At 44.0% G+C, this 21,181-nt stretch overlaps 1 protein-coding gene across 1 annotated transcript in view; it reads left to right on the top strand.

The window, feature by feature from the left end:
• The first annotated feature begins 18,192 nt into the window (after positions 1 to 18,192).
• The window catches only part of tox3 (TOX high mobility group box family member 3), a 39,229-nt gene continuing 36,240 nt past the window's right edge, over positions 18,193 to 21,181 (top strand). The window contains exon 1 of the mRNA XM_056607624.1: positions 18,193 to 18,985. Within this exon, the coding sequence (XP_056463599.1) occupies positions 18,884 to 18,985 (102 nt within the window). The 5' untranslated portion in view covers positions 18,193 to 18,883. The remainder of the gene's footprint in view (positions 18,986 to 21,181) is intronic.

The following is a 21,181-nucleotide window of genomic DNA, read 5'->3' as shown; positions in this document are numbered from 1 at the left end:
GTTAATCTTGTGAAACAGGTCAGGTTCGTTTTATAAATGGATCAGCGCTATGCGCATGATATCACGCTTGATAATGCTATTTCAGCTAATTTGTTTTTCCTCGGGGTCAGAGAATCCTACTCCTCATCCATCCAGGCTTTTTAAAGGCGAGGGGGGGATGGAATTTAGTTGCCATGCATTTATTGTCTTTTTTACAAAACCCACAACCAGATCGCTCTTTCGGGGGGTAAATCATACATTGTTCATAACCTTATTCATTACAGCGCCGGCATTGTGTTTACTCATACCGCGCTGCCAAACAGCAGGAATAATAAAAACACAAGAAAATGAGGGCTCTGGATGGGAGGGGGGGGTGGGGTGGGGGGAGGGGCGGCATTGGAGAGAGAACACGACCACTGAATGTCCCAAGCCATTATAACAAGGGATATTTCTGCTTGACTGAACAATTCATTCTCAACATGTCACATTGAATTTCTTCCATTATAAAACACTGCTGCCTTCTCTACTCCAAAGGCAGATTGCCTGCACCTATTCCACCCAGTGAAATATTGCTTCTCCCCTCAAACAATCTCTTTTTCATCCCAAAGTAGTAAAAACTGAAGGAAAAAAATGAAATGGTAAAACAGTGATTAGTCCATGGACAAAGTGTACACAGCATATTCCTTTTTGCTTTGCACGGTTTCCACATTTTTGTTTGTCTTGTGAAGCCGGATCCATGAATGCCGTGCCTGCCCTTTACATTCTACAACCGCCTGTCTTCATAAACCATCCATATCACTCCTTTCTTGGTGTTGCTCCTGTGATATTGGACACTGCTGGGAAAACATGAATCAATTTGTTACTGTCACTCCGCGGGGAGCTTTTGGTGCTAAAGTCTGACTTTTACACTAAACCCATCCAGCAACATGCAGGGTGAAGGGAAGAAAGAAGATAGTCTTTTCACAGAGCCATTTGTATGATCTCTGCTCTCATCCTCAGTGGCATCTTGTAGTTAGCCCCACCACTCAATACTCACACACACATTCAGGCGTGCACACACACTGAACACACACACTGAACACACACACACGCACGCAGTTACACGCACAACCTACAAATACACACAGACAGATAAACACGCACACACGCATGCATGTACATTCACAACCTACACACACACACACACACACACACACACACACGCACACACACACACACACACACACACACACACACACACACACACACACACACACACACACACACACACACACACACACACACACACACACACACACACACACACACACACACACACACACACACAAGCACACCCACACACAACACACGTGGCTTTACTCCACATACCTCCAGCACTTCTGACAGTCAAGCAACACAGAGATTGATGTTGCCCAGATAGAAAGCAGAGGAAGAATGGCAATTATGTCAAGCCAAGAAGATACATGTGTCTTTTCTCCACTACAAGCCAACAAGGCACTTGCTGCACTGTTATCGTTCCCGGTGAACACCTTGCGCTAGCAAGCGAATGGGTTAGCCTTTGAAGAGCCGCTTCCAGCAGCACTTCTTCGTTGTTTTCCCCTCGTTCACGTTGCACCCTTTGTTTCATTTATTCATTATTTTTTCTTCTTAACATTTTGGTTATTTTCCGGTCCCCACTTGTCTCATCGTCTGAGATTTCTGTTACCCAGTATCGTTTTTTCAACACATGATAGGATCGTTATGTTTTCATCCGAATCATTCATACAATATGTCGTTTTATTTAAGGATGTGTGTCCGGGAACCATCCAAGAAGTATTGGTTTGTTTCCAGAGAGCCTTAAGCTTGTCTTTAAATTCACAGGGTATGGGAAGACAGACTTCACATGCTGCATTATGTGCGAGTGCCGATATTCAGTAAGTTAGGGCAGTTTGAGCACGATTTCAATCCACTTGTGGAATCCACAGTGCACTGCACGGTTAAAGCATTTTACAGTCTCCCCTGTAACATACTCTGACCTTATGGTGGAAAAGGCTCCACGGAGAGAATCGCCCGTAAGCCATCAGTTGCATTGTATCTAAATCCTGTGCCTCTCCTACTCTTTTAACACGAGCCAATATCTTCAATCAAATATCAATGAAAGATACCATCCTAAATGTGTGTGCAAGTCTGTGTCTCTGTGCTTGCTTATGTGTGCATACATTTGAATGCCGTTTGTTTGGTGAGGCCTGTTTGGTGAGGTGAGGACGTTTGAGTTTGTGTGTCTGCACGTATACAATCTGGATCTGTGTCAATTACGCTGTGTCATTGTGGCCTTGGCTTTAACCACATATTTGTACACCTCTCCGATGACAAAGGAGCAGAAATTAAATACTATGCATACCATATCTATATTCTTTCACCTCACGGCGAGGTACGAAATGTTTTCATGAAATTCGACAGTTTGGGGAGAATCTTAGGACTCACCTCCGTAGATGACCACCCAAATGGAGCTGGAATGAAGAAAAGACCTTGACCCAAGATTGTCTACAGGATTGTGTTTGAGAAGGCATTGAAAGGTGTAGAGGAAACCGCAAAGTAGGCTTTGCTTCGATACCCCAAAACTCCCTTCCACCCCTCAAGACACTTGGAAACGGTTACGCGGTGTTAATCAATTACAACCTTTGCGGGTTCTTTTGGGACTGATTAAATACTACTTTAGAGAGTAATTCAAGGCGTTCGCTTCTCCTGTTGCCTACTTCTTTATCTTCCCTGCTTTCTTTCTTTTTTTCGTATTTCAGTCGCAGACTCTGTTTGTTTTCCAGCAATGCTCGGAGCCCTGGGAGCCAGGGGGCAAATTATAAGGAATGAGCGTGGAGGATTTGGATTAAAATGAACCAACTGGCTACAAATCAAAGAGGTGTCACTCAAACGCTGGACAAGGCGAGACGCTGACTGTTAATTTATGAGCAGGGAGATGAGGGTCCCTCTCTATCGGCCAATGACACATTTATATTCAGAACCGAATATGAGGTCAGGCTTTGTTTTACACCTGTGTTGACATTTAATTCAAAAGACAATGGCCGAGAGGGCGACGCCATTCTCAGGCCTCCACCTTTTATGTGTTTGATCCCTGAGCCATCGTAAAGGAAAAAAGAAAAAAGAAATAGAAAGGAGCTCTGATTTTATTGTGATAGCGGGAAAGTAGAAGGGGAAAGTGGATTTGGAATTGGTTTGCACATAATATCTAGAACATAAAATGAGATTTGCGGCCACGGGGGAAAACAAATCAAGATCCTTTCTTCGGCTATCGAACCATGGAAAAGGGAATACCGTTATTTTTAATGTAGCTGGAAAATCATATGTTCATTGCATCCATCCGGTGAATGAGAAGGTGCTGTCACAAGTGCCTTGTGTTTTCATACAACGTGTGCATAATAAATCACCTTCAATTTCTTATGTTTTTTTTCCTTTTTGCAAACAGCTGCAATTGAACAGCAGCAACAGCTTCAAATAAAATTGCATGATTTGTTTGAACCCGTTTGTTAAGGAGGAGAAGTTGCTGCATAGCTAACACACAAATAACAACAGCTGCATCATCTAGCTGTCACCTTAGCAGGAACAATTTGCTTGTAGGTGGCTTGCACAGGTTGTGCAAGCAACACAAGGTCCCTTTATGCAGATGTGCTTTTGCTACTAAAGACGAATCGCAACCCACGGACAAAGTGTATTACCACGGCGCAGTCTGGAAGAGGTGTAGCAGGTTCATCAACATTCATGTGGATCGCTCTAAACTCCTGCCATAAACACAAGTATGTGGAGTGACAGGCTTTTGCGGATTGGATCTAATAGAATAGGCTGTCTTGAGAAGTCGGGTTGCAACAGCATTAGTACCGTAATTACAGCACACAAATATTATGCAAAAAAGGAGAGAAAAGTGTCAAAACCTTTCAGTGTTTTTTTCTGTTCATGCGCACAACACCTTTAATATGCATTATGAATGCGAGAGCAATCTGTTGCAAACACCAGCAAGCCAATTTAAGATCTCAGCCCAGAACTAATTGGGTGGTATGATAGCATTTCTGTGCAGGGTTGGTTCATCCTAATTAAAACATCGTTTGCAGTTTCCTCTCCCTACGAGGGTTTTTTCTTCCAATACCCAGAGATTATTAAACAGATGTGGCTATTAAAATATACACACTTTTTCACTGCAAGATTTCACAGCCGTATTTTAGCAAAACTTTGCTCACAGTAAGAAAATGTGCCCTTTGAATTCTTTCCAGACTTGTGTTGAGAACACCCTCCACGATTCATGAATATGTATGTTTTAGGATATGCATGTTGTTTATGCATTGGTACAATTTAGTCATGTTTATTTTAACCACCGCAAATGAAAGATGCCCCCAATTCACCTTCATTAACAAACAGCCACATACATGTTATTCAACATATGTCAAAAGAGAGAGCAAAGGGGAGAATATGAATTGTTTTGTGTTCATAACAATAAGTACTCCTGTGTGTACCAATACATTATTTTGGTACGCCAACTAATTCAATTTGGATGCAATTTTTGCATATCAAGAGTTTTGAGAAATATAACATTGTCAAAGCCAACACCACTATTATATTTCAACAAACAAATTATTAAAACTAAAACTAAAATGAAGAATCATTCATAATAATGATAACAGCATAACAAAGAACACGTTGTTCCAACTACAAGTCCATTTCTCAAAACATCTCACAGTACAACCAAATCCTCCTAGTGTCGAACAAGTCTGTTTGAAAGTATTAACCCCAGGGCAAGATTCTGTAAATTATTTACGACAGTGAGTGCCAAGCTATGTCCAGTCCGACCAAGAAGTCACTGGTTGAATTTTTAATAGTATCTCCCAACAGCAGAATACTTTCAAACCGCAAAGGTTTGAATTGTTTTACCCACCATGGTCAGCGTAGACCATTCGGATTGCCATCCGTTTAATAAAGTGGGGTAACCTTTCCTTCATGTTAAGTTGTTTTTTAATCACAAAAACAGAATAGCTGAAATTGCTAAGAAGTATTCAGACATTAAACTAAGCATATGGTATTATGGTTTTGCTGCTGACTTGTCTGAGTCTATCCATATCTCACTTTGATGGTCATCTGATATGAACGTACGCTTTTTACTGACAAAGAAAAACAGAATTTACACATTGAAATCAGAAATACATCATAAAGGCCTACTGGGAACTATTCCGGGAATTGAAAAATAGATTAGCACTCTATGGTTTCAGAGACATGTTCCCTTAGGTTAAAATCAGGAGGTCAAGGATCTGCTATAACGAACCTAATGACCCTGGGAATAACCTTCAAGATGGCGGTTGGGAACCCTCCAAGTGGAAGAGCCCAGGGCAAGATTGTGAGGGCTTGTTTGTGTGGCAATCGGGACACAACCGCAATGCAATGTGAGTTTGCCAGGGGCCAAGATGATGAAAGGAGCGCCAGTCAGTACCAGCGGCACACAATCTTGAGAGGGGGTAAAAATGACCTCGTTTACACCAGAGAATGATGTGTTTTCTACCACCACTTTTGAGTCTAGATTGTATCTGGTTTAAAAAATGTATCTTTTAACACGAAGGGCACAACGCGCTCACTGCCATCTCTGAATGTGTGTATGGGGAATCTTAGGAGAGATTTCATCCCTGGTTTGCACCATCTCTGATAATGAGCAGTGACGTAGCCAGTGCAGTGTAGCAGAAAGGTCCACCACCTCATGGGAACTGATCCTAGAACTCAGATATTGAGGGGATATCAAAAACAGGAATATCAACAACAACACTCAAATGTCAATCCCTGAACACGACACTGATGGGGATCACTGATTCAACCTCTTCACTTTTTAGCCTGATTTTACATCAACTGTAGAAGCTAATAAAGCAAAAGTTAACAGTTCACCTTTATCAATTATATATATATATTAAAAAAAATCATAAGATCTACTTGAGATTTGTCTCGATTCAGTTTCCGTAGTAAAGCCTTCAACATAAACACTAACGATTAGGGGGATATTAATAATAATTTCATGGTGGGGGTTCTTAGTGTAACCAGAGGAAGACATGTGTGTCTGATGGCTAAAGATCAGTTCATTCTGACCTATGGCTGGATACTGTTTACAATAAAAACAATAGTTGGCCCTTGCTAATCATAGACAAATAGAAATAGATGGATTTGGAAACGTATTATAGTTACTGACCTTTCACAACACACACACACACACACACACACACACACACACACACACACACACACACACACACACACACACACACACACACACACACACACACACACACACACACACACACACACACACACACACACACACACACTCAAAGTCATTGATGTTGTTTGAAGACGGGAGGAGAGGAAATGTACTACAAAAACAGGGTCTTTGAATTCTTTCACTAACGAGCTCATGCAGCCAAGAAGTTTCACTATCATCTTTTTCCCCGAAGACCTGAGACCTACTTTCACTGTATTTCCTTGTAACAATGAACAACTTCACCTTATTTCAAAACCAACCAGCATGGTCAAGATATTGGTAATCCTTGTGTACAAATCCCATCCATTTTTTAACAAATACACAGGTTCTTCATATCCGTGTACAAAACTTGACTCGGGTTGAAGTAAAACATGAATTTCAGTACAGTTGTGATAGTCTGATACCATCTACCTTCTCTGCTAACTCCCGATGAAGGTAATGTACTTCCTCTTTTCTTTGGAGGATAATGTTCCACCTGTTCCTCGTCATATAAATGCAGTAGCATAGCAACACAAATTTGCATGATGTACAGGAAGAAAAAAAGAAAAGTAGTTCCCCTTTCGGGAGAGTTTTAAGTAAACATACGAAGATGTTTAGCTAAGACACACTATGACAAGATAAGTGATGGCCCTTTGTAACAGGCATTCTAGGACAATAAATCATCATGTAAAATAAGTAGGTAGAAGAAACTAATTATGCGGTGCTATATTATAAATAAATAACAGTGCCTTGGGGGTAGTTAATAATATTTTCAACTACTTTAGACAAAAGATAATGAATGTTTGCTTCATAGCTAGTTCATTAAATGCATCAGGCTATTTATCAAAGTATGAAGGTAAAGCACATTGGGCTTGTAGATATTTTGTTACGTTACAATCCTCTTAACTGTGTTCTATGTTAGTACAATTCCCCTTTCTCATAGTTAAGTGAGCTGTATCGTTTTCAGGACAACTTTAATACAGAAAAAGGCCATGTCATATCTCCTCAATGCCAACCTTTAGGTTCTTTATCATAATTGTGTATGTGTAATAATATGTTTCTCCCTTTACATTGCGGTAGTAAAAGCCTCTTTAACAGGTTGTGCTCATTCAGTAGGTAAAAGCTACAATGGTTCTCCATGCAACATAATCAGCTGGGAAACCCTTGCCTTTTTTACATTGTTTTTTCTATTCGCTTTGTTTACATATATACTTAATATCTTGTAAAAGCATTGCGATGTAGAAAAAACATGAAGTGATTCATGCAGAAAGTGCCTGAAGCCTCATGAAATACGAAATTATTAGAAGAAAAAGCCAAGCATATAATGTAATTACTTCCCGGGTTTAAAAGAACGTCAATCAAGGCCATATCTCTGAATCGCTTAATGGGATATTGAAATATCCTCTTCCAGCATGAGAAACTGAAGGCAAGCACTAATTAGTATGAATGACAAGAGCTAAGATGACTAATTCTACCGAGGACAGGTTTTAATTGAGAATACTATAATAAAGTATCCTGCAGGTTTGCCAGAATGAAGTGCTGGTTTCCTATTGGTCGAAAAATTCCTTTGAAAAAGAAATGGCCAGATTGGGATCCCAATCAGCGGAGAGGTAAAGATCATCTTCTGTGGTTTAGGTCGGTTTTACACAACAACAGATATATAATATCTAACCCTGTATGGTTATGTCATGTAAAGCAAATCTGGAGTAAATTGTTGTGCTTCCAACAGCCTACCGTTTGAAATCACAGATTCCCACATGGTTTTGGACGCCCCACGATTTCTTAGGCGTAATCATTACAACCATGATTTGAGAAAATGCAATGAAGCTGACCTGAATTTGACAGTCAATTTAAGGTCATGTGACACTGCATTACGACAACAAAGCAGCCATCTTACTCCCCCAGGCCTTAGGATAGGCAGTTCCAGATTTCATGCTCTTGTAATTATCTTCTTGTAATTACATTGTATCTCATTATATCCTATATTTCTTTCCATTGATGGAAATATACATAGTAATATCAGCCACTAAAACTGTATATATGTTTTAACTGTTTGATAGCGTGAATGTATGTAGAATGTTTTGTGGGATTACCTTACAGCATTTATTTAAAACGTCCTCATAATGGAGTACTAGTGCCATTATTTACCCCAAACCGTAATACTATTATTCCACACTTTTCATACTCTCCTTCTGGATTCTCTGGTTGCCCTTGTGGGTTTGTTGTGGATTTCAGCTGTTTCTCCATGTAGATGCGGACAGTCTCTAAATGTGTGCATGGGGAGATGCATCTCAGTGTGGATCACATGATCTGGACAAGATTTGGAGTGTGTTGTTCACCCATGCTCACGCCCTCCGTGCCTCCTCGCTGCAGGCTATTGTCTGTCTCTGAGTGGATGTCAGACATTGCATTTGTCAATGTTCTGTTTGTGTGTGTGTGTGTGTGTGTGTGTGTGTGTGTGTGTGTGTGTGTGTGTGTGTGTGTGTGTGTGTGCGTGTGTGCGTGTGCGTGTGCGCGTGTGCGTGTGCGTGTGCGTGTGTGTGTGTGTGTGTGTGTGCATGTGTGTGCGCGTGGGGGGAGGGTGCAAGTGTGGGAGAGTGTGTGTGGCTGTGGGTGTGTTGTAGTGTGCATCTGGCTAAGTGGGTAAGTATGCGTGTCTGCGTGTGCATTGTGTGGCAATGTGCCTCCCGTGTTTGTGTGTGTGTGTGTGTGTGTGTGTGTGTGTGTGTGTGTGTGTGTGTGTGTGTGTGTGTGTGTGTGTGTGTGTGTGTGTGTGTGTGTGCGTGTGTATGTATGTGTGTGCATGTGTGTTTGTGCGTGTGTGTTTGGGTGTGCATGTGTGTGTGTGTGTGCATGATAGAATGAGGTTGAATATGTGTGTATGTGTGTGCCTGCTTGTGACAAGGGGGAGTTGGTGAATGTGTGTACCAAAAGAGAGACCATAACCGCTTCACTGAGATAACATGTGAATTCCTGGCTGTTATCCATTCAGAATAGCATTTAACGAATCCCGTAAGACTCATCATCTATAAGATTTAAGTTTGGAAACTCATCATGCTGGCCTTGATGCACTCTGTTATTATTTATCTTCCTTAGGCCAGTTAATCATTGCAGGAAGATGAAATCATATCACTTGATAACAATGGCAGGCAGACGTTGCTATGGAAGCGAAAAGCCAAACGTAATGGGTTGAATAGGATGTTAATTAAGCATTTTACAAGGTTGAATGAATAGCAAATCAATGCTTATTACAGCTACAACAAGCCTGCCATTTGAGCTGCATATGTTCCAGATTGATTCGAGGACTAAAGGTGAAAAAGGGGCTGATTAGATGAGGTAAATAAGAAATCTATTTCAATACTAACTATATTTTGGAGGGATTCTGACTTGTCTTTTATCTTAGAATTTATGAAAGAAGGAATCAAGAAAAAAAAACGCTTACTGATGTATCATTTATTCAACAGTAGATGAAGAAAAGCTTGATGCTTCTGTATGAAGTAAAAGCAAGTTAGAAATATGTAGGTCCAATACTCTTCAGTGTGGCCCCTACCCCCTTTCTCAAGATGATTCTTCTTTTTCCAGGCCCCAATGTAAATAGGAGTGTTTTCTTAATGACTTGTCGGATTAAATAAAGGTTGAATGAAATAATTTATTTTATTTTTCTTATTTTCCCCCATTAGGTCTGAATAAACGAAAACAAACATTTTTGAATAAAAAAATCGCATCCCGAAAACGTGGGAGCGTGGGATAAGGGCGACTTTCACAAGCTGCTTCCTGCAAATTAAACACCCAATTTAGCTGGAGCACTCGTATTTTCTCCCTGGCTGGCTGCGATGGCAATCAAAACGTTCCAGAGCCTGACAAAAACCTTGTGGTGGCACGGAAACACATTTGGATGATTTTATCACAATTTCTTTGCAGAGATAGAGGCTTTCACCAGTCCTTCTAGTGACCAATCAGCCAGCAGCAGCAGCTACTCCCAGACCCGTGATGCGTTGAGCGAATCCAACACTTACGCCAAGGTAAAGTATAAATTAAAACTATTAGGTTAATTCCTAATTTATCGTGGATTACTCTTTTTTCCCCATCTATAATTACTCTGCCGCTGGTTTAATTGAATCTGAATGTGAGCCAACAGAAGATAATTTGTTTTCAGGTTTGCAAAGTGCGGCGGCGGCGGCTGCGCACGCCGGCGGAAATGACCCAGGGTTGTATAATACATCTGGCTGAGACAGTGAAACCAGCCATCACAGAGGAAATTAATTCATATCACTGTCTGCACACACACACATTAAAGGGAACCAACCAAAGTACAACAATAACAACAGCCAAACGAATGGCCACATCTCACTCATGTTTGATATTCAGAGGCAAGCATCCAATAACAAGACGGAATTGGAAATGAAGTATGGCACAGTGATCTGATATGATTGTGTAGGTGGTGTTTTGTTGTGTGAATGTGTGTGCGTGTGCGATGCATGCATGCGTTTGTGTGTGTCTGTGTGAATGTGTGTGAGTGTGCATGTGCTTGTGCGTGCATGTGTGTGTGACTGTGTGAGTGTGTATATGTGTGTGTATATGTCTCTGGATAGGCAAGTGTGATTGAGATTTGATGAGGTGGCTGCACTAATTATGCGTACGTGTGCTTAGTTATAAGTGAGTGTGTATGTGTGTGTGTGTGTGTGTGCACGCGTGCGTGCGTGTCTGCGTGTGTGTGTGTGAGAGTGTTTACATGTGTTTGTAATAGTCTCTGTATTGGCAAGTGTCAATGAGAGTTGATGAGGTGGGTGCACATGCATGTGTTTTGCAAACATGTGTGTTTTGGTTTGTTATGCGTGCCGACCATCGCTATCAAACAGGAACCTGAGAAAAGCATTATGCCCGAGCCAAATTGTAGAGTAGATTCCTTGGCAGCCCACCATGTAGGTCTGACCATCTCTGAGCAAGGACCTGGAGTGTTGCGATGAGGATAATCTATCAGTCCACCGGTGCAGTTAAATCCCTGTATGTCATTGATTAGCCTTGCACATATGTCCAATGCCAACGCAGGGCACGCCGTCTTCAGTGGGGGCCAGGCTGAATAACTACACTCCACACGTCGGGACAAAGGGGGTCGTTGAGTGAATACGTTTTATTACGTTCATCGATTCATTACACTTTGAAAAGCATGCAGTGTGTAAGTGTATGGTTGAGGAACTTTAGCAATATACGGATTAGGTCTGTCTCTTTGTTTAGAGAAACAAGCACCACAGCTGATTATTATTGTAGCAACCCAGCAGGACTATGGGGGGGATTGATGGGGAGTTTGTGGGGGGAAGGAGTTGCCCTAGTTCAGCCTGATAGGCCAGTTGGGAGAGGGGGCGGGAACAGCTAGCCAGTGTTCGGGTTCGCCAAATTGTTTTGGGCACTCCTCCAACTCTGTAGTTTGTTGTACGGAAAGGAAAATTAAGCCTGGTTCTCCGGTTAAACATCAGCCCCTCTGTGTCCTCATCATTGCGCCAGTGAGCCCCTGCAGTGTCGGGCCGCAAATGCTACACTACGGGCTACCACTGCTAGCTGCTACCATAGGACCGAGATGACTGAAGGTGGAATCGGAAAGTCCGACCTCTTTAACCTATACATTCCGCCGGACACACCAATGAGAAAACCAACTGATTCAAGCCAAGCTGAAAAGAGAAAGGAAGAAAAGTCTAACTCACCATTCGACACTTTGCTGACTGAGGTCCCCGATTTTGTAAAGAAAAGCCCATTCCATGTTACCGCGATGGCCAAACCACGCGCCGCTGAGAGAGAGGTAAACAATCTACATGCATGAAGACCAGAATTTTACCCAAATGTATTGGCCTACCCCCACTAGCATCCACCAGCTGAGATCGTTCTTAGGACTTGCATCCTATTACAGGCACTTTGTGGCTGGGTTCTCTACTGTAGCTGCCCCCATGTTCGTCGTAATGCGCAAAGACACACCGTTCGAATGGGGACCACAACAGAATGCAGCCTTCCATGAGCTTAAACAGGCCTTATGTAAGGATCCAGTGCTAGCTGCACCAAACACAGAGTTGCCATTTATCCTTGACACGGACGCTAGCAACACCGGCCTTGGCGCTGTACTCTCGCAGCTGACCCCTGACGGAGAGCGGGTTGTTGCTTACCACAGTCATACCTTGGTTATGTCGGGGAGGAACTATTGTGTCTTGCGCAAGGAACTTTTGGCAGTGATTGATGCAGTAAACCATTTCAAGCACATCCTCTGCGGCCTTCCATTCACCATTCGCACTGATCATGCTGCTTTTAGGTGGCTCATGTCCTTTAAAGAGCCTGAAGGACAAGTCGCCAGAGGGATCGAACAACTCCAGGCCATTCAGTTCACCATATAACACAGAGCCGTTGAGAGTCACACAAATGCAGACAGCTTCTCCCGCTGACCGTGTGCCCCAGACTGTCACCACTGTAAACGGGAAGAAGAACAGGAGGCAGCTAACCAAGAGACAGGGGAGGTGATCTGTCGAGCTCTATTACCCGATGATGTTAGGGGTTGGGCTGGACTGCAAACCGAGGACCCTGACCTTAAAACGGTCATGGGGTGGCTGAAAACAGACAACCGGCCGCCCTGGGAAGATGGGGAGCCAATGGAGAGCCACGCTGGCAGGTGGTCGTACCAAAGGACCTCCGGGACAAAGTGCTGGAGGCACACCACGGATCCCCCGGAGTAGGTCACTTTGGACATTGAGATGGCTATGGCAGGGGCCAGAGCAGGAAAGATGTTGAGGACTACTGTCGCCACTGCGACTCCTATACCGCTCCTAAAGGGCCCCAAGGTCAGTCCCGTGCACCTCTACAGCAGCACTGTGTCGGAGCACCGATGGACAGGGTGGCAGTCGATGTGTTGGGCCCACTTCCCCGTACCAGCAGAGGGAACCGGTATGTGTTGGTCGCCATCGACTACTTCACAAAGTGGATGGAAGCATACCCACTACCTGACCAAGAAGCCACCACCGTGGCCGAAGCCTTGGTGCAAGCAATGTTCAGCCGCTTTGGAACACCCTCGGAGCTCCACTCCGATCAAGGGCTGAATTTTGAATCACAAGTATTCACCGCCAGGTGTAGCCAACTTGGCATCCGGACAAGAACCACCCCGCTTCACCCTCAAAGCGACAGGTTTGTGGAGCGCTTCATGCGGACCTTAGGCGCCCAAATAGCCCTCAGTACCGCTCCAGATCACAGTGATTGGGACCTGTAACTACCCCTCATCCTCATGGCGTGCTGGATTGCAGTCCAAGAATCCACTGGCTGTACTCCTCAACCCCTCTTTTGTTGCGTGAGCTTTTCCAAAAAGTTGCGATGAAAGTTGCAGTGTTTTTAATGTTTTGGTTGCGAATACATTGCGAGAGGAAATTAAAGTTGCGATAAAAGTTGTGATTTTTCTGATGTTAAATATGAAGTTATTACTGCAATTTTCCCTGAGTAATTAGTTAAGTATTAAGTTATTACTGAAAAAAACATTAATTAAAAGAACAAAAACATTGAGAAATGGTCCTATGAATAATAGATTCTTGATTCTTTCCGTGCTGGCAATTGACTTGGATGCAACAGCCTGTGTCATAGTGATCTGCCTCGTCGTCTGACGTCCTGCCTGCAGTTCTGTAGTTCTGTTTCGCGGTGGCAAATGCTTATCAATGGAAGATCTCTTGCTTATGGTCCACCACAACATTGCATGCAGTGCAAAATAATTCCCCCTCGCTTTCATGTAGAATACCAGGCTTTTACAATTAGGGTATTTAGCAGACGTTTTTATCCAAAGCGACTTACATCGTTTGATACACGCATTGACACACCGACGGCAGAGTCAACCATGCAAAGCGACAGCCAGCTCGTCAGGAGCAGTTAGGGTTAAGTGTCTTGCTCAGGGACACATCAACACTCAGCTAGGAGGAGCTGGGGATTGATCTAGCAACCTTTCGGTTTCAAGAAAACTGCTCTACCTCCTGAGCTAAGCTGACCCTCTTACGCAATCTTTCGCAATTATTGCACTCTCAGCAAGTGTGAAACGTTGGACGCTCACATGCTGCATGAATGCTTGAATCGCTTCAAGTAGTAAACATGGAAGTAAGGCGGATTGTGGATTGGCGGGTTGTTTGTCGACGTCAGTTCACGCCACTGATTGGTCAAATTTGTGGGAAAGTTGGTTAAAATTGCGGCACCGCACTCAATTCGCGGTGATTGGTTGATGTTGCTCCTGCATTGTTGATGTTGGGCAGGGAGCTCAGAACACCGCCAGAGCTGGCCTACGGACGACCGCCCGATGCACCAGAAGCCATGGCTGGCCCGGAGTATGCCAGTTACAGGACCGCCTGGAAAAGGCCCACCGATTCGCCAGACACCAGGCCCAGCAGGCAGGGGTTCGTCAGAAGCGATGCTATGACATGCACACTAAGGGGCAGGACTTCCAGGCTGGGGACCTCGCCTGGGTGTATGGACCTAAGAGGGTAAAAGGCTGTTGTCCCAAGCTGGCAGCGAATGGGTTGGCCCCTGCTATGTGGTTGAGAGTTGGCAAGGTTGTGTATAGAGTCAGACTGGCTCCCAGAGGCCGCACAATCGTCCTGCACAGGGATAGGATGGCACCATACCGGGGGAATCATCAGCCCGCCTTCCCTGTGACGACTCCCAGGGCGTGGGTCAGGTCACCTCGCCACAGGAGGACCCCACCGAGACAGCAACAGAATGTGCCTCAAGGGGAGGAGGTGACACCACTTTTGAGCTGTGGTGCCGAGGAACACGGCTGCAAGAAAAGGAACTCCTCTGTTGGATTGTGGAGTAAGGAGGTCGCCGAGGGAACGGCGACTCCCGGGTCTCTTTCTTTTTCTCTTCCTCAGGGACGAGGAATTAGAGGGGAGGGCCGTGTAGCGACCCAGCAGGACTATGGGGGGGATTGATGGGGAGTTTGTGGGAGGAAGGAGTTGCCCTAGTTCAGCCTGATAGGCCAGTTGGGAGAGGGGGCAGGAACAGCAAGCCAGTGTTCGGATTCGCCCTTTTTGTTTTGGGCACTCCTCCAACCCCGTAGTTAGTTGTACGGAAAGGATAATAAAGCCTGGTTCTCCGGTTAAACGTCAGCCCCTCTGTGTCCTCATCATTGCACTAGTTAGCCCCCACAGTGTTGGGCCGCAAATGCTGCATTATTATGCCTAATCAGCATCCGAACAAACTGTTCTTGAAATCACGGATTGCAGGACGGTAGAGAATATCAGCCTGTCTATTCCACAAGCAACAGACAACGTGTTCCTGACCTGCGTTCATCAAAGTGTATCAAATGTGAGGCTTTGAACGACTTTAAAGAAAGCTTTAAAGCAGTGGTCATCAACCTTTTTAAGGCCAAGATCTCTGACCTCGACCTGTGAGAAAGGCAAGATCTACCTATTGAAGACTTGAGAAAAAACAGACAGCGCAGAATGTATTTCCAATTAAAGGCCTTTTATTGAGTCTAATTGTATGAATTACATGTAATTCTTTGCTCAGCTTTTTTTTTTATGCAATCAATCAAAACTAACTGAAAACAAAAAATAAAGCCACTTCTCTTTGCTGACCAGTCCCCAAAAGTCACTGTCCCTTGATCTGTTTTTCAGCACTATATCATTTTGCAAATCAACCATCTCCATGTCATCTCCACTTGGCAAAGCAAATACCTGCTGGAATCCGTCTGCTACCTGTTCTCAGTTGTCACTTTGTCCAGCTGGGCACAGTACTGCTCAGGGTTAAAAAAATATATATTTTTAATGGCGTGTGACATTTTCTCCAAGTTGGGGAAGTGGGTCAGTCTCTTGTTCTTTAGGTGTGTGGTCCAAACACCCAGCTTGGCCTTGAACCCATTCACTGTGCTACTCATGTGGGGCAGGTGTCTGTCTTTTCCCTGCAGCTCGTTTTTGAGTGTGTTAAGTTTTGCCGTTAGGTCTGTCAAAAAATCCAGATCCAGTAGCCACGCATCATCAGACAGTTCCTCGTGCTCCTCGTTCCTTGTTGACAAAAAAGTCTTTATCTCAGGCAGCAAGTCAACAAATCGCAAACACTTTGCCGCGACTCAACCACTGGACTTCAGCGTGGAGAAGCAGGTCTCCGTATGCGTCATCGAGCTCATCCAATAACTCCTTGAATAAGCGGGTCTAATAATTGCTCTAATCGAGTTTATCAGTTTGACCACCAGTGTCATGACATGGGAAAAGTCCAAGACTTTCCCAAACAAGGCTTGTTGATGGATAACAGTGATAATCCATGAATGCAGGAAATTTGGGGTCATTACGGCACAGTGCTATGAAACCTGCCCGCACACCTCGCATTGCCAGGGCCCCATCAGCAGTAATGGCAACTAGTTTATTAATGGGGATTCCGTTTTCGTCTATATACTTTTTGAACTCCTGGTAAATGGCCTCCAGAGAGTGAGAGATGTGCTTGCAAAACTTATAATGAAAATGTATCATGCATAATATAGGATATTGTGTATTTCTTTTCTTTTTTTCGGGTTCTACATGGAAAGCCTCAAAGATCAACCAGTCGATCGCGATCGACGGGTTGGCGACCAATGCTTTAAAGGATGAGGAGGTGGCCATTGAACATCGCTTTGCTAGTTTCTCTCGCGTTACCAGGCATCGGTTTCCAAGTGAACTCTGAACTCACACACAAGTGCTGGACGCAAAGGTTAAGGAAACAGCGTTTAGTGCAGACAACCAAATCCTCAACGCTCACACTTACCTCCCTCACCCCCCCAACGCCCCAATTTGTGAAGTGTGTTACGTTCTTACGAGGTGCCAGGGAGAGTTTCACTTCTGCGAATCCTCCTGACAAGATAGATGATAGCATTTTAGCATTGGCTTGTGGATCAATGTTCATCTGTTGTGCTGCTCCCTCGCCCCAGCAGTCGTGTGAGTGACAAAGCGCTCCATCGATGCTGACATGTGTCCGACTCAATAGGCATGCACTCATAACCTTGGAAGGCGAGAGATCAACTTTTCATTCTGGAAAACTCTTCAGGGGGGGCAACTGAATTCAACACATTTCTTTTCTCTTTTACCGCACAGCAATGGGATTTTTATTTGGCTTTTTAAACTGTGAATAATATCCCCTTTTATTTTCCGCACCAGACCACATTCTGTGCTAGGCTCTCTTCAACCTTGGTTGCCATGAGGAGAATAATGTTTGCTTGAAAACATCCCTGATCTGTGTCTCTCCGTCACCCAGAGGATTGGGGTTTCAGGAGCCGGCCAAGAGGAACACTTGCCCAATCTGGCCGCGCTTCTGACTCGGTTTGGGAGCTGTCTGTGGGAAGGGAGATGCTTCTCCCTGATCAAGGCGCTGGGAGAAAGAGCAGGCTAGCATGCAGCGCTGTAGTCTTTCAGATGCATGCCTATAAAGACTAATGATAATGAATCACTTTCAATGAATTCCTTTAATGAAAGAATTAACCACCCAAAACCGTTCTGGTACAAACGATGTTTATAGCTTACTATCACCACTGACTTCGTTTGGTAATTAGGGGTTAATATGTGTACTATGTGTGTCGTTTATAATAATAACAATAATACCAACAATAATAATATTAAGGATAAGGATTAGGATTATAACTAACTATTATTATTCTTGTTACTATAATAATATTGATGGAATATTATTATTAATTGTTCATTAATTAATTATATTATGATTATTAATCATATTATTATTAATTGTATTACTGTTATTATTATTATTATTATTATTGATAAAAATACAATAATGTTAATAAGCTTCGTCCATTGTGTTGGCTTCCATAGCAGAGGTATCAAAACACTAATCAAACTAACTGTTGGTTTGAACAAACGAAGTGTTATATTTTTTTCCCTGCTGCGTGAAGTGGGTGTAGCCTAACGTGTTTGGGGCGTGGTCTGGCGCTCCGCACACTTCGCCTTGTTCCACATCCCGGTGCGCGCAGCGAGAGGCTCAACAACAAAGTGCTATCTTACTAATTGTGCATCATTTGATACGTGCTGTTTGTGCTACAACTTGCAAAGCACAACAAACATTAGATTTCAACAAACAGTAGATGCTGCAACAGACCGCTGAACTCGACTTTGGCTGTCCAATCTACGTGCCCTAATACTTTTATGAGTTTTGGGAAGAAACTTCTGCGGGAAACGAGGGATCACCAGTACGCGCGTCCTGCAGAATAGATCCATGGACACTGCGGGATAGACGCGCCATCACCATCATCCCAGTTTTAATCGTTCCTTCTCCTCAATCTGCTCGGAGGAAGAGAGGTGGACCTACTCCCGGCCAGCCGACGCGTGTCTTCTTTGTACACAGCAGCAGCTGCTCCTCAATGCATGGACACACACATCGGCTCCTGCGAAGATCTGATGCCCCTTGAGGTACAGCTTGGAGCCCGTCCGACCTCCACGCGTGTTCCTGAGCGATGAAGCGCCCGAGCAAGGTGTAAGAAGGTGGAGGAGAACAACTTAGAACCCACAGCGGCACGACGTTTGACGTGCGTCCTCTATCACCACAACGCTTCCCATCTCTCCTTTCCTCAGAAAGCTGCGGCCGGTTTCGCTCCCCGGATTGTAAAAAAGGGTAGAAACAAACTGAGCTCTGTTTAGAATAGGTTCGCTTCCCCCCCGAGGCACCATGGATGTAAGGTTTTATCCGACGGCTGGAGGGAATTCTATTCCAGGAGACCCACAGAACCTGGATTTTGCCCACTGTTTGGGGTACTACAACTTCAATAAGGTGAGACACGTTTCTGTTTGGGTTTAAATCATGTGCGCACATCAAGTTAATACCTGTGTGTCACCAAGCGAAACGTAGCCTATTTTCTTTGCTGCCTCGACTTTTTTGTGCCTTATTAAATATTAGTTACCATGATGTCTTTTTTTGACTTTTGCACAAAAAATAAAAAAGTAGTTGTCAAAATCACCAACGCAATACAAACATGTTCTGGTGCACATTGTACCTGATGCGCTGCTCGAACTCAGTGTGTCTGTTATAGTGCATTTGTCAACTATTCACATTGTGTATCTGTAGTAGTGCTTTAGTAAACTATTCAGATTATAGTGCGAAATGTGTCTGTATTAGTGCACTACTAAACTGTTCACCACTGGGGTGTTAACCGGGGAGATAGGCGCTGTTGGCTTCACATTGTCGTGTTCTGCAAGATCAGTGGCTGGCCGTTGTAACGACACCCTGTGCACAATCGAAACGAGCAATTAGTATCAGTGGTGAGTAATTGTAACAGAACAATTACAATGTGAGAAAATCGCAGAAAACAAATCCCGCCCCCATGATGACAAATTACACCAGCGCTTGGTTTTACTATGATTTATAGTCCATATTAGAGTCCATATTTCTAAACAATGGTAAACTTGGTAATAACATGTCGCACATTACTTTCCGTCGGCCTTTTTGGTTTTCAATTAAGTTCACTTGACTTTTTCTAAATCTAAGGCTCCGGCTTTCACAACAGTGCTTTGGTTTAAACAGTTGACATATATTTGAACCGAGAGTGATGCAAAAGTTAATCAACAATAGCAGTAGTGACCCCCACCCCTTCCAATCCCCTAAGACACACACCCCCCCACGCACACACACAAATACACACGCACACACACACACACACACACACACACACACACACACGCGCGCGCGCACACACACACACACACACACACACACACACACACACACACACACACACACACACACACACACACACACACACACACACACACACACACACACACACACACACACAATTGTGTTCCTTCTCTTTCCCCTGCTCTCTAACAGTGAGTTTCTCAGCTCATCGGGCTGTTTCATCACCTCTTGTCGTGTGTGGATACCTATTCTCAATATGTGCCCAGTTTCATCATGTCTTCATCAGCTCACACGGAGATCCAAACAGCATCACTTTCCAGCGCTGTAAGAATTTAATCACAATCTAATAGCGGGCCAGATCATTGCTCCAAGCACACCGCGCTCCACGTGTGCCTGTGATTGGCTGACATGCTATTGCTGCTGCATGAGAGAAACACTGGTGAGGCTGGAGCGGGGAGGTGGGTGCTGGTGGTGCTGTTGGTGCTGTAGTGTGATGTAGTCGAGGAGAAGCCAGTGTCTCTCCTAATATGCATTAAGTAGGGTAGGTGGTAAGACATACACCCCATGCCACTCGCAACATGTTACCGCTGCTTCTTCATAATGTGGATTATTTCAGGGCTTTTGTAGGATATCAACATGGCATGGGCCACCACTTCCTCTAGGACATCTCTCACGCTGAGGATGTGATCCAGAGAGGTGAAGCAGCACTCCTCTTATCATCCATTCGATTATTGATATTCCGGAAGTAATTACAAGAGTCACTAGCTTATGCAGTTCTGCCAAAGCTGTATCCAGCACAGATCGGTCCAGGAAATTACAAACAGTATTTTCAATGACAGCGTGCAAGGAGACAGGCCTTTTAAACATCCCCGATTCTCCCAACGTTTACCGGAGTGTTCACATGAGTGGCACAAAGCTAATTAGGTACTATGGTTACAACTAATGAAGCTGCCAGTTTTGGACACTAACATGAAGGAACAAGGACGGCACAGGAGAGAATCGTGTCATCAGAGTGTATTATGCTTAGGAGGAATGGATGGAGCTTGCAGTAGCTATAATAGAGTTCATCCTGCCCATATGCAAACCAAGGGTTTTGCAGGGCGCCTCTCATTTCCCTGGGGCTTTCGCTCTTGTCTTTTTGTTGTGATACATTTAATTTAGTTTGCACTGCGCAGGTAACAGAGCTATCGAAAGTAGCGCTTGGAAACAAAAGGCACTATAGTTTTAGATGAAGTCCCCGGTTTTAGATTTATAGGCCAGACGTCTGGAAAATTAAACTGTCAATGTATCACTGTCAAGGCAGCAAGCTGTTGATATGAGCTGTTAGAAACT

This window comes from Gadus chalcogrammus, chromosome 14 (assembly GCF_026213295.1).
Source record: "Gadus chalcogrammus isolate NIFS_2021 chromosome 14, NIFS_Gcha_1.0, whole genome shotgun sequence".
NCBI classification, from domain to species: domain Eukaryota; kingdom Metazoa; phylum Chordata; class Actinopteri; order Gadiformes; family Gadidae; genus Gadus; species Gadus chalcogrammus.
The sequence above is the reverse complement of the archived record's forward strand: the minus strand, read 5'-3'. Positions and strand labels throughout refer to the sequence as shown.